This window comes from Pundamilia nyererei, unplaced genomic scaffold (assembly GCF_000239375.1).
Source record: "Pundamilia nyererei isolate P.nyererei 1_Seehausen unplaced genomic scaffold, PunNye1.0 scaffold00176, whole genome shotgun sequence".
In the NCBI taxonomy this organism is placed as follows: Eukaryota; Metazoa; Chordata; class Actinopteri; order Cichliformes; family Cichlidae; genus Pundamilia; species Pundamilia nyererei.
In genome coordinates, this window is record NW_005187577.1 from 262577 (window position 1) to 275740 (window position 13164).

Genomic DNA, 13164 nt, shown 5'->3' on the forward strand with positions numbered 1-13164 from the left:
CTATAATCCAGCTGTTCCTTCTGGATTAGATTTCATGCCTCTCTGGTACCTGAAACAACCAACCTGCCTGCCTTACCCTTATGTTACTGCCTCCCCAGAATCAAAGTAGGTGGTATGTTTATTTCTAGACCTTAGAACAAGGCACAGAAGCCACAAGGCAAACAGCACCCCCTAAGGGCTATATAGAGAAAAAACACCAATATGCATTCACATCTAACCAAAACCTATTTAAAATCTTCCGTTTGATTTATGCATGATGTCTTAAAGGAAGCTGGTGCATCAACAAATAATACATGGAGGTTGACATATTATGTGCAATGACATGAAATGTAAGTACAGCAAGCTAATCGTGTTCCCTAAACACATCACTCAGAGAAATCTACCCCCTCATTTCAATGCCTGCTGTGAGTGTTGCTAAGGAGCCCATGGTAACAGTTGTGGAGTTCAGCTGGCAGTGAGTTAACCCTCTATGTGACAACAGACCCTGTGTGTTTATTTGTATGCATGTGTTTATTTTCAATGTAGGCCCTCTTTCACCCTTTTAGCAGCATCGGCACAGATCTCCCGCTGCACAGGACAGTCATATGACCTCATTTAAGACAGATCCCTGCACTGAGGAAAAAGGACTGAGGCTGAGTTGAGCAGGCAGAGGAGTTTGTTATTAAAAGTTACATAATTACTGTAAGTGGAACTTACAAGGCAATGTTCTTAGCCACAGACTGCAAATATTATAATATATCATAATATCAGTGGAAGGAACCGTACAGGGCCCAGACCATTTCCAGTTTAGACTGGGCCCAGCAGGTTTTCTTTGAGCAAGCCCAAGTCAGTTTGCAGATAGAAACTCAATACAGGGGCCCTGAAAGGGCAAAATGTCTATTGCCATATGTGTCTGTGCTTAATACTTATACAGTTTATGAATGCAGCTTGCTAACTAAGCATGCGACCACTGATTAGTTAGCAATCAACCCTTTAGTCTGAATATGGTCACTTCAGGCTCCCTATAACCAACATGCTGGTGGCCAAAACACTGATGCTTAGGCTTCAAAATGAGTCTAAAACAATGGATAATGTGATGCCAAATCCATCTTTTATATACAGTATAAAATACACTGCTGTTAAAAGGCTAAATTTAACAACATAAAGGCATGTTTACAGTCTGGTACAAAGAAATACAGATAATTTATACATATAGCTAATTTCACTCTCCATAGCTATGTTGGAACATTTGACAAGGCACCTGTTTAAATATTATTAATTCTGCAGACACGGGCAGCAGCAGAAGCAGCAGATATTTGTCTCTTCACCACCAATTTGAGACGCTGAACTGGTGCTCTTAACCATGTTTAGTTGGTGCTTTTGGGAGCAATTTTATGGTACAGTCTTCTAAATATGATGTCCTCTTGTGTGACCCAGACAACAGAACAAGTTAATAAAGGATTATCCTGAAGAAAAAAAAACCTCAGGGGCTGAAAAATTAAGCCACCCGCAAAACCTGCAGTTCCTCTAATGGCCACTTGAGGCTGGCTCCAAAGTTAAAACACCAAATTTTACAGAGGCCACACACACACACACATAAAACATATTAAGGATTGTACATTAACATAAAACTGTTGTTGGAGCCATACTGAATTTTACAAGGGAAACACACACACACACACACACACACACACACACACACACACACACACACACACATGCAGAGAGAGAGAGAGAGTATGCATAGTATGCAAACGGCCATTATAATACGTCATACAATGAGAACAGGACAAATCAACAATTGACACTGACTAATTAATATTAAAATCTGTAGCATAATGTATTGTTTGGAGTTTAGTCTGTTACTGTTACTATTTTTACCATTTCTTCATGGAGCAACTGTAACCCACATAATTTCCTTAGGGATAAATAAAGTATTCTGATTCTGATTCTTTCAGGATGACCTGCCATTATCCAATGATATCTGCTTACCTGTATCTTTTGCTCGTTTCTCCTCCTCTTCTTTTATAATTTTTCTAAACTGAGCACCTGATGACTTCGAACTTTTCTTGTCCATCTTCCATCGGTTTTAATTTTGCACTCCAGTATGAACATAAGTCCACCAACTCGAGGATCACCACAACATGATCTAACACACCTACACCTCAGTTCACAGATTCACTTTGTCTAAGGTGCATTTCTGGGATTTTGCACAACCCAGGATTCAAATCATGAACACATAACGGGCTTGGATTTACAACATTATGAATGAAATGTGCTCTATTTGGAAGGAGCCGGCCCCCCTCCCCTTTCGACGGGTTGTGTGAGACTTTAAATCATCAAACTGTAAATTTCAAATTTCAAATTGTTATTGATCCCTTTACCCCGAGTCCTAAAGTGTATGTTTATTTTCTTACTGTTCTTATATTTATTGTTTGTTTTCTTGCACTGCTGTAACTGGAGCCTCGTCGTCTCGTCTCTCTATATACTGGACTGTATGTAGCGGAGATGACAATAAAGTTTACTTTGACTTTGGCAGCAAGCAGGCGCACCGAGGGCTCTTGCGGTCACTTTTCGCGTATAGAATTTCGAAAAAACACCGGTGCAAATTATAAGTCTGTATCATAACGTCTGGTGTTTTTGTGTTTGTTGTTTTGTTTTTATTTTATTTTATTTTGCGAGCTCCAGCCAATCAGAGAATCCCCTCGCCCCGCCCTCTCCTCCCTGTGCAACAAGCAGCAGGCGCACCTCACAAACGAAGGGCACCCTTACGCCCAGCAAATGGGCGATAGAAAGCCGATCGGTGCCTATGCCGTTCCCAATATGTGCTGGCTGGTGTCGGGGCAGCATGAGTATGAGCAATTTTTTTTTTTTTTTTTTTTGCTGATGCACGTGATGCCGCCCCCCACCACTATGCCGCCCGGGGCAACCGCCCGTGTCACCCGCCCGTGTCACCCGTATCAAAAACCGCTACTCTGTGTGCTGTACCTTCAGAGTTTGTGGATGCACCTTACCAACTAGCTTTGCTAGCATTGGCTAATAACCTAGCAGCCCAGTTATTTCCAAATATGGTCACTTCCTTTTTTTCCTTCAAAAAAACATGAACCCCCCCCAGCATTGCCATGGCTGTGCAGACAGGCACTGGGGCTTTCTTTTTTTGTTTGTGTCATGTGTAGCAATTATATGTCTTGTCCATATCTTCTTTTGAAAATGCAGTGGCAAACAAAACTGATGTAAACTGATGTAATGTAATTCAAATGCCTTTGAATCAACCATTTGAAGATACTTTTATTCAATAATATCTCTGATTAGTTCAGAACGTTGCAGTACTAAACTGTAAGCTACAGTGTATACTGACAGTACAGATACTACAAAACAAGAACCAGATCAGCGTTTTGATATCTTTTCTAGAGTCCAGCATCACATCAGTGTATCACAGTGTCTGTGTTTGATGCAGCGTGTACCATCTACAGCATTCTCCCCAAAGACCCGTGTGCGTCATCGGGTCTCTTTTCTTACAATGGGCTCTCGAGGGCAGCAACTTTGCTTGTCGTGACTGAGAGAGAGGCAGAGACAGTAACAGAAAAGGGAGCAGAGAGCCTCATACAAATGGATGTGAAAGGATGGTGAAGTCACTTCACCTTCAAGGTAAAGCATTCATGGCCCTTGTGCTGCTGTATAAGGGCATTTTTTTTTTCTTCCAATGAACAAGGGGGCCCAACAGAATTCATTTCAAAGTACAAGTTGTGCTCAGCTCTGACGTATGCAGGAACGCATGTGAGTGTCAAGAGGTCAAATGCACAGCGCGGCAGTAACGCAGTGTCCCCATTCCCCTTCACTGACCTCCAGCAGGTTAGTCTAACATGACAGGAGGAGGTGGTCTCCCAGCACAGCGCTCTGACTGAACAATTTATGTTTCTATTTCATATTCATGATGCTCTTTTTATCCTGAAATATAAACTCCTGACTCAGCCCAAAAACAGAGGATACTACTAGCTTTAGTTCAAACTATCATATCGGCTGAAAAAATGGGAGTTTAATTGTTTCTCTTTTGTTGGTATGCTCTAATGGGCTGGTGCTGGTTTTAGGCACTAAAGCATATCCTTTCTGACATGGGGCATAATGTTGAGAGCCCATCACAGGGCTAACACTGTGAGACAGACAGCCTCACACTCTCACATAGCTTAGAATCCCCAATTAAGCTGACTTGCTTGTCATGCACAAAATCCACACAAAGCACAAGGGGAACATGTTAATTCCAAATAGTATAGCCCCAGGAAACTACGAAATTCATGAATAAAACAAAAACAAAAAACTTTCTGGTTAAAATGAATGATATTCTGTTTGGGACAAGAAAAAAAACTGTAATCCAGTATCAGCACCTTATTCCATCTGTGAAACACGGTGGTGGTAGCATCATGGTTTGTGTTTGCTGCTACCTGTGCCAGGACAGCTTGTCATCATGTGCAGAACAATTAATTCCAAATTGTACCAGAGGAAAATGTCTATCTATGAAAAGAATCTCAATAGAAAAGGGGTCACCCAAAGGTTCACATGGTTTTTCCCTCACACACATGTAATACAGCATACTTCTCCTCAATAAATTAACATCTTTGTTTGTTTGTCTTTGTTTTATTTAATTGGGTAGTCTTTATCTTAGAACTTGAGTCAGCTCATTTTTTAAGTCATTAAGGGTTCACAATTTACTGCAACTTCACCTAGCCACTACTACTGCAAAGGAAAGAGAGATGAGCACAGCAGACTTACCCTACCATCGGCCCTCCTTGATCCAGACTGTACACCTGCCTCGGGTTTAGCAGGTACCTGAACTTCCTAAGTACCCTGAAGAGGAAAGGAGGAGGACAGTTTATAGTGTTAATATGGTAATTACACACCAGGCTTATATGAGTGCTCAAATTACACAGATTATGAAATACAAGAATTTTGCAGGTCTGCGGTGTGCCACGTGCTGCTGGATTGGTCTATAAATTCATATCTGTCAGGAATACCAGATTTTGAACAGCAAAACAAACACAAAGACCACCTAAAGACATTTTATCAGCTTGGTTCTTTCATAAATTCTCATGCCCTACGAATTAATTGAAAACCATCAATGATCAGGCCCATAAGCCCGATTACCACATTTAGAAATTGCACACATGGTCTGGCGTGTGAAACCAATAGGGCCATTGGTCTTCAGATTTTTTTTACTGGCTTTCGTCTTCTCATTCCCCATGTGTTTATATGCACTACTACATGTCATTGACGTCTGTCTCGTCTTTCCTGTAGTTTGTATTTTGTCATGTTTGTTGTAGGTGGTCTTCTATGGTCTTCTTATTTAAAATAATGTTATTCCTTCCCACTGTTGCCATGTGCTCACTCACTGTGGTTGTTCTAAATAAATAAAAATGTAAATGAACTGCATGATGTTGCCACAAAATCACCACGTTTCCCTAATGAGTGTAAACTTTTTGCCTTAGGGTAGCTTAGTCGAGTATAACTCTGCTGGGACAGCTGCATTCATATATATATATATTTACTGTTTTTCATAAGAATCTTTCATAGGTTTTTAGAGTTACAAAATGCATGCACATCATTCGTTTGTCAACAAATGTGTATGATATGAAGATCTCAAGTTTTCACTTTTATGTAATGGTATACAATCGAGGTGATATAAAAGTCATGACAACATGTATTTAATTTAGAATGTTATACGACTTCTGCAACCTCCACACACATCTGATTGCTCTGAATCAGTGTCCCATGTTCTGCAGGAAAGGTACAGGGTTTTTTTTGCATGCCCTTCATTTGGACAGTCATCTTTTTGCGTTCACAAGCGTTTTCAGTGAGCTGCTCATTGACAAGGCAGCTTCATGCAACCTCGTGGATGTTACGTAAAGTGTTCATTAAAGCCTTCGCCAACATGTTCATGTGTGCCGTAAAAGCAGTTTTACAGGCTTCTAATATCCTTCTACTGAGTGTACCAGTATATTTATATCAGCTAGTGAATAAGTGCCTAAGCTCTCTATCCTATCTGTTGACACGTCTCTGAGTAGAAGAGAAGCTTTTACAACTCGTGCAGCGCTTGCAGTCATCACTTATAATAAAGATGAAACTGAACTCAGACATAAATAGCAGCCTCTGTCTCTGGTTTCCTGCTTAAACTGTTTATTTGTTCTATTAATAGATAATAATTTCCTTTCTAATTGTAACAAAAGAGTGCGTTGCTATGGTAATGTATCAAACTGGGGGAGAGCCACAGGCTTTTGTGAGTTAGGTGGGGTACAATGAGACAATGGAGACATGAATTTAAAGCTTGTATCTCTTCCTCTTTAAATGACAGCATTCAGAGCGTTGGCAGGGAGGTGAAGAAATGTTGGCGCCCTCTTTGGCATAAGTAAAAATACTGTCATTTTCTCATAATGGCTCCAAAAAAGCTTGAATCAAAGCTGATTTTAGTCTCAGCATCCTGCTAACGCCTCTGGGCACCTATTTTTCTGTAAATTAGCTTTCATTTCATTGGATGTGGGACATAGAAAGGATGTATAGAATGACCTGTCAAATCACATTCGTCTTAACTGCTTATCTAATTCAGGGTCACTGTAGGCTGGGGCCTATCTCGGCCAATTCCAATTGAAAGAAAAAAAAAGAGGAATGCTGAAGAGATGACTTTGCCCCAAAGTAAAGTTTTAAAAAGCCTTTTTTCCTCCTAGAAGTTCTAGTTGTTTTGTTTTTTTTACCATTTTGCTCTTGAGGAATCATTCTATGGATTTCAACTCGGGAGTCTTTGAGTGTAACTAATTTGTCCATGCATATGAGGCCACCAGATCCATGTTGTATTTAGAATGCAAATAAAGGGGTCCTTCTTGTCCTTCTTCTTCTTGTCATCTTTTCCAGATTAGATAATGTTAGAGTAGTTCCTTTTCTCCCCCGAAGGGAGGGAGTATGTAATCGGTTCTGTCTGTTTGATAGCAGCCTGCTGTCCACAGTTTTCAAAATATAATTTTCAAACTTTGTCTGACAGTAGATACCAAAAACACCTCAAGCTAATCATATCTAGGTGAAAACGGGGCCAAGGTTGGTCAAGGTTGATCGTCTTCAAACTTCGAAACAATACATTAGGCCTTTAGGGACATGAGAATTTGGGTTGAAAGAAAGATTCCAAGAAACTATATCAAATAATATATCATAAGGACAGAGTTGTAAATCACATTATTTATTTTCTCAGTCTAACACCCTACAACATCACAATTATGCCTTAACAGCCGGACGTCATCATATTTGTAATAGAAACATCATAAAACATCAAAGTTTTAGGGGGAGACCCCATGATTCATGTACTGTCTGAAACAAGCTGTTTTAGCTTCTTTGAGACAACTGTCCCTTATTCTTTCATTATGTGAAACTCTGGACATGTTTAATGCGAACATGAAACACTATAATATAACATATGACAGCAGAATAAACCTCCCAACCAGAAGTGTATGGATAAGAACCTAAAATTACTGTCCTATTTGAAATTATCCACTACACGTTGATGATTTACATTTTGTGCATTGTTTTGTATTTACTTCTTTGTGTCTCAGTTCAGTATAGCCCCTGTAATATAATGGAATTCCCAGGTTGCTAGAAGAACAGTGAGAATAGACCTGAGAATAGCAGGATTATTAGTGGGAGGTGCTTAGGTAACAAACGTCCATGCACCAGGTGTGGTACACTTTTGTCTTGTTCAATGATGGGGTTGATTTAACAGAGCCCTCTAAGCTATGAGCAGTAAATGCACTGTGGGTAAGTTCTACACTTGCTGTAGTAGGTGCTTGTGTGTTATAGGAAAGCCAAGTTAGTCACTATAGCTGATAACTCGTGGGCCAGATGTTTTCTTTAGAGGTATGTCATAAACTTAGTTTAAAGAAAAACAAAGAAAACTGGTGTTAATGAAGTAACTTTTCACTCGTCTCATTTTATTTATACAGATCATTGTTAAAGCATTTCCTCGGGAATTTTAACCTCCAGCTTCCTCGAGTGTTGGCATTTATGTGTTTGGCAATTACTGAGCATGTTTGTTGCATTAATGTAATTGAATTCATGTATATGCCTGTTTATGCCTCTGCCGTCTTTTGAGCTTTTCCTCCAGTTTTACTTCCACCTGTCTCATCATCTTGATTGATTTCTTGATTTCTGCTTCAGTCTCCCTTCAGTCCTAGAGTGTCTGCGTTTGTTACTTTGTGTGCTTAAAATTTTTTGAAATTTACTTTGCTTTGTCTGCGAGTCTTGCATTTGGGTCCTCTTTGCCACAGCAGGGGACAGATTCATTTCTGTTTAGTGTTTAGTTTTTAAATGGAATAACTGACTATTACATACCTCAGATTTTACTCCAAAAAATAAAAGAATAATGATAATGAATTTATGTTTGATTAATGAAATATTAACTATTTATCTCAAATGTCAAATGAGATTTATAACCTCTGTCTATTAAATCGAAGAGGTAAGCGAGAGTCGACCTGTGGGTGAGAGTAACTTACCGCTCCCCCTGTCTCCCTCCACTCTTGAGATTGACCAAAACCAGGAGTGGGTGAGTGCCTGGAAGCGGGGTTATCTGGATAGAGGAAGGACAGATTCAGGTAGCTGCTAACCAGCTTTATTTGCACCATGCAGAAATGACAGGTGCAGAGTGAGCGGCCAGCATACCTGGAGTGCTTGTCCATCTCCAGGGGAGAATTTAAAAGTCTGATTGGTGTCATCAGGGCTGGTGCTGGGAGGTGATTCCCCCTCCCCTCGCTTCACCCCAGAATGACGGTCCTGAGAATGAAGGTGAAGTGATTGACTGTGTACAGGTCACATTCATTAAATTAAATTTAATTGTAGTTGTAAAATGACAAGTGTACCTAACCTAGTCTGTACGACCTGTCTCTAAAAAAACTAAAAACAAAATACAAATTAAATGTCCAAGTCCATGAAAAAGCAGCTGGATAGCGCAGTGGCAACATTAGTGTCTTTGGAATAATAGCACAGGATTCTGATTCCAATCACAGCATGCCATTCACCGAACAGTCATCAGATACCATACTGGAATAATAAACTGTCCACAGGAGACAGATGCTCCTTATGTCGAGATGCAACAACTCCTCAGAATGTACAGAGGTCTCCAGCTGAAGTCCAGCACCCTGAGGCTCTATGAGCAACAGACAGTAGGAGGGCGAAGATTATTGTGTGTCAGTCACAACTCAGCAGCAAAAAATAAGCACCTATGAATACAGCAGGACGATAGCCCCCAAAGATGAGCTGCTCCAAGAGTGCCTCAGACAGCTAAAGACAGATGGTGATAAGGAAAAGGAAGAAAGAACTATGATGGAAGACCAAGCCTCTGCATGGGATGTACCATCAACAGACAGAGGAAAAAGCTGACATCAAGAAATTCTACCAGTGGCACGAACAGAACCGAAGTAAAGGAAAGAACAGAGGCTCTGATCATGGCAGAATATATTCAGAGCCTCTGTTCTTTCCTGTTCTTATAAAGAACTGGCCCTCAGCACCAGATTCACAGATGCAGGAGTCTATCATACAGTCAGGGCACAAACTGCAGATGCTCTCGAGGACCTAAGATTCAAGCTGGGGTAGTGTACACTGAAAGGTGCGACCAAGTGGCTGAGATAGTGTGCGTGAATATCTGTGCCACATGGGGACTAGAAGTCCCCAACTCCTGATAGGAGACACCACCAAAGGTAGTTGGGAACATCAGGGCTAAGGTGCTGTAGGACTTTGAGCTCCAGACAGACAAGCAGTTGCTGGACAAACAAGTGGTGGCTGACAGGAGCAGATGTTTACAGATGTGATAGATGTGGTGATCATTAGAAGCTTTAACCCTGAAACTGGAAGAGTGGCTTCAGCAGATTCCAGAAAGTGCTCTGGCACTCAAGCTTGATATGTATCAGTTTGTCACTTATGGATTTGTGTGAGAAATTAAAAGTGAGGAGCATAAAAATACTCCAATGATTGTTTTCACCACTAAAACAATCACTGCTTTTAATAATATTTGCTGATTGTGAAAAAGACGAACGTGTTTGGAGGTTGTAACTCGGCCATGCGGTGACAAAAGGAAGTTTTATAAATAACGATTTGTCACGTTTAACACTGACTTCCTTTGATTAACCTTCCAGAACCTCCACAGGGAGGTTTTTAGGAAACATTCAGTCATTTCACACAGAACATGAAATAGTTGCATAGCCATACATAGCAAATGTATAATGGCCGTGCATTATATCAGCATTAACTCATTATTCCTGTCACACTTGCCTCCTGTCTGGTGTCGGGATACCAGTGGATGTGCAGTAACCTTTCAAAACTAGAACGGGGAATGTCACAATGGGTGACATCACTGTGGTGACATTACATCTAACTACTTGTATTTAGAGAGAGTTTATGTCTGTAAATGGGTGATTACATAAAGGTAAATCTCTCATTTTTAAGGTAGTTTCACTTTAAGAGCGAGAGACACAATATCAACAGGAAAATAAATACCTAAAAGTTATGAATTGATAAACTGATACCTGACCAAATGAGGTAAATGAATGCATCACAGAGTTTTCCTTAAATGTACTGCACGTCAAATGGACTGATTCTTATATAGCGCTTTTCTACTCTCCTGGAGCATTGAAAGTGCTGTATACAACACCCAATCACACCCATTCTCACAAGTGCTGACTCTAAACTGAGCTTTTCTAATGACATTCACACTCCGATGGATGCATCAGAGAGAAACTTGGGGTTAGTATCTTGCCCAAGGATACTTGGCATACAGACTGGAGGTGCCAAGGATCAAACCACAAACCGTCCGATCAGTAAGTGACCTGCTCTTCCTCCTGAGCAACAGCCACCCGCAAATGCTTGATCAAATGCTTGATCTCACCCTAATGGAGCAGGTCTGTTTTTACCTACAGAACTGCAGCAACTTCTCCAAACTTCTAAACTCTGACCACATATTTTTTGTTAAATTGATTTTTGAAGAGTCCAATAAATGTTAAACTGGTGAATTAAAACTATTTGAGTTTTTGCTGTATGCACGCTCTCGTACAGAGGAATGCATTCTTACCAAGACGACAGGGCAGATGTACGAGGGCAACAGAGTGTGGTCCCTCAAGGCTCCTCCATCACACTCTGGCTTCACATTAGATGCACACTTATTATGGAGCTACAACAGAGAGGAAAGCCAGAAACATAAGAACTGTGGGCGTCATCCATCTGTGAGACTGAGTCTGTTAAACACTACCAGTACGAAAAGCTATTCTTCTGAGGGCATTCTCACTAATGGGCTGTATTGACTGTTTGACAGGTCATATAGGACCAATCAATAAGCTATCACTTTGTATTTCTGAGCAAGATGTCTTTAATACTGATACAAGAGATTTGTGAGAGCTTTGGCTGTGGGTTTTTGATAGTCATGAAAATTCAAAGTCAGCATTGACACCTAGAGGATCTGAAGTGCAATGACAAGTAAAATATATATGAAGGTCTGTGTATTCATGTATCACATTATGGAGACATTACAGTTTCAGTTATGTTGTGGTTTGTCTGATAGTAGTTTGCAGAAGGATTAGGTATATACTAAGAGAAGTAATGTACATGGGGTTACTCAGTACAAGCTGTACTTCAGATACTTTAATTAGTTTCACTGCTAAAATAATTACTGCTTTTAATAACACTATACTAATATTTAGCTTTATGTTATTATGGATAAAACTCCCATCAGTATATAGATACCTGTATACACATGCATCTCCAGTTACACTATTAGAGTGACTGATCAATCAATAATTATCATCTGGTAATAAAATATATATGATTATGATTATTAAGTACACCAAGTGAAGGTAAAAATAGCCTTAAATACCACCTTTCTCTTGCTAGCTTTTTGCAAGTCAGACAATAAATTTGCACAAACACATAAAAAATTAGTAAAAAACTGTTTTATAAAGGAACGGGGAATAGAGAACAACAGTAACACAAACACTTGAAACTATCTAACCTGGCTTAAAATATCTATTTAGGCTGTGCAAACGTTTCTTTAATTGAATTATGTTCTTCAGATTTTTTTCTATTTAAGGAACTGTCATCCATGTTCTTAAGGCTTTAGAGCTTACTTTGCTTTCACTTTAGCTAAGCAGCCTTTCCCTCGTCTTCATCTTTGTCTATATCTACTGCTGTCTTCCTCTGTATGGCAGTGTTGACACTGCTGTGTACTTCTAGAGATTAATGTTTCCTGTTAATAGTTCATCTGAGTTTATATAAGGCAGCGACTCACAGTGATCTGACACCAGACGCAGTGCAGGCCAGTGAGGCCCTGGTAACATTTGATGCTTCTGTGACAGCGGTCGCACTTGGTAGGAGAGTTACCCTCCATCCATACATGCTGCATAGCCTAGAGAAACAACAGGAGAACAGGACATTTTTTATTCAAGTATTTAATGCTTTTCAATTTTGTATTCAATGGTGCATGCTGTTAGTTCAAATTCATTCATATTTTATTTCACAAATATTGCTGAACACCTTTTAAAAATATTGCAGAACTGGTTTCAAAATCTAGTAAATGTAAAGCAGCTATGAAATGCTGGTACTCCCCAGCACTGCTTATCTAAAGAGAAAACATGCATGAATAGAGCAACAGTAATAACACTAACAGATGAGGCACATTTTCTAAGCTAAAAGGCAAAAGCATCTCTGCTAGCCTCAAGAATTTTGCTGAAACCTTGTTGCACATATTACAAACTTGTTTTGTTACCTCAGCAAAGCTCTGATAACAGCGGTTTTACAGTTGCCACTAATAGTCACGTTTGCTATTCAGTATCTATCTGTAGATTTTTTTTCAAAGCACTTCAGTCAATTATACTTCCCATTCATGTGCTTATTGCTGTTCTATTAGTCATCTCTGCTGTAGAGATATGAGGAAATGAGTTGCACAAAATTATACAGTCACTGAAGTCCTATAAGGTGAGTATGATATGAAGTAAGATATTTTTTTTAATCTTGTAAAAGCTATTATCAACTTTTGCAAATTTCATTTTATTTATTTCATTTCATTATTTCTATTCACCACAGAGCACTGACAACATATCAAATGTTTAAACCCAGAAAATGTACAATTTAAAGAAAAAGTTCATTCATTTAATTAAAAATAAAAATTCATGCCAT

General features: G+C 39.6%; 1 protein-coding gene across 3 annotated transcripts in view; it reads right to left on the minus strand.

Annotated features, from left to right (window-relative positions):
• dgkg (diacylglycerol kinase, gamma) overlaps positions 1 to 13164 on the minus strand; it is a 157006-nt gene that overhangs the window by 80070 nt on the left and 63772 nt on the right. For all 3 annotated transcript variants that reach the window (XM_005746255.2, XM_005746256.2, XM_005746254.2), the window contains 5 exons: positions 12278 to 12394; positions 11069 to 11167; positions 8668 to 8778; positions 8502 to 8575; positions 4747 to 4821 (listed from right to left, as the gene is read on the minus strand). In XM_005746255.2, the coding sequence (XP_005746312.1) occupies positions 4747 to 4821; positions 8502 to 8575; positions 8668 to 8778; positions 11069 to 11167; positions 12278 to 12394 (476 nt within the window). The remainder of the gene's footprint in view (positions 1 to 4746; positions 4822 to 8501; positions 8576 to 8667; positions 8779 to 11068; positions 11168 to 12277; positions 12395 to 13164) is intronic.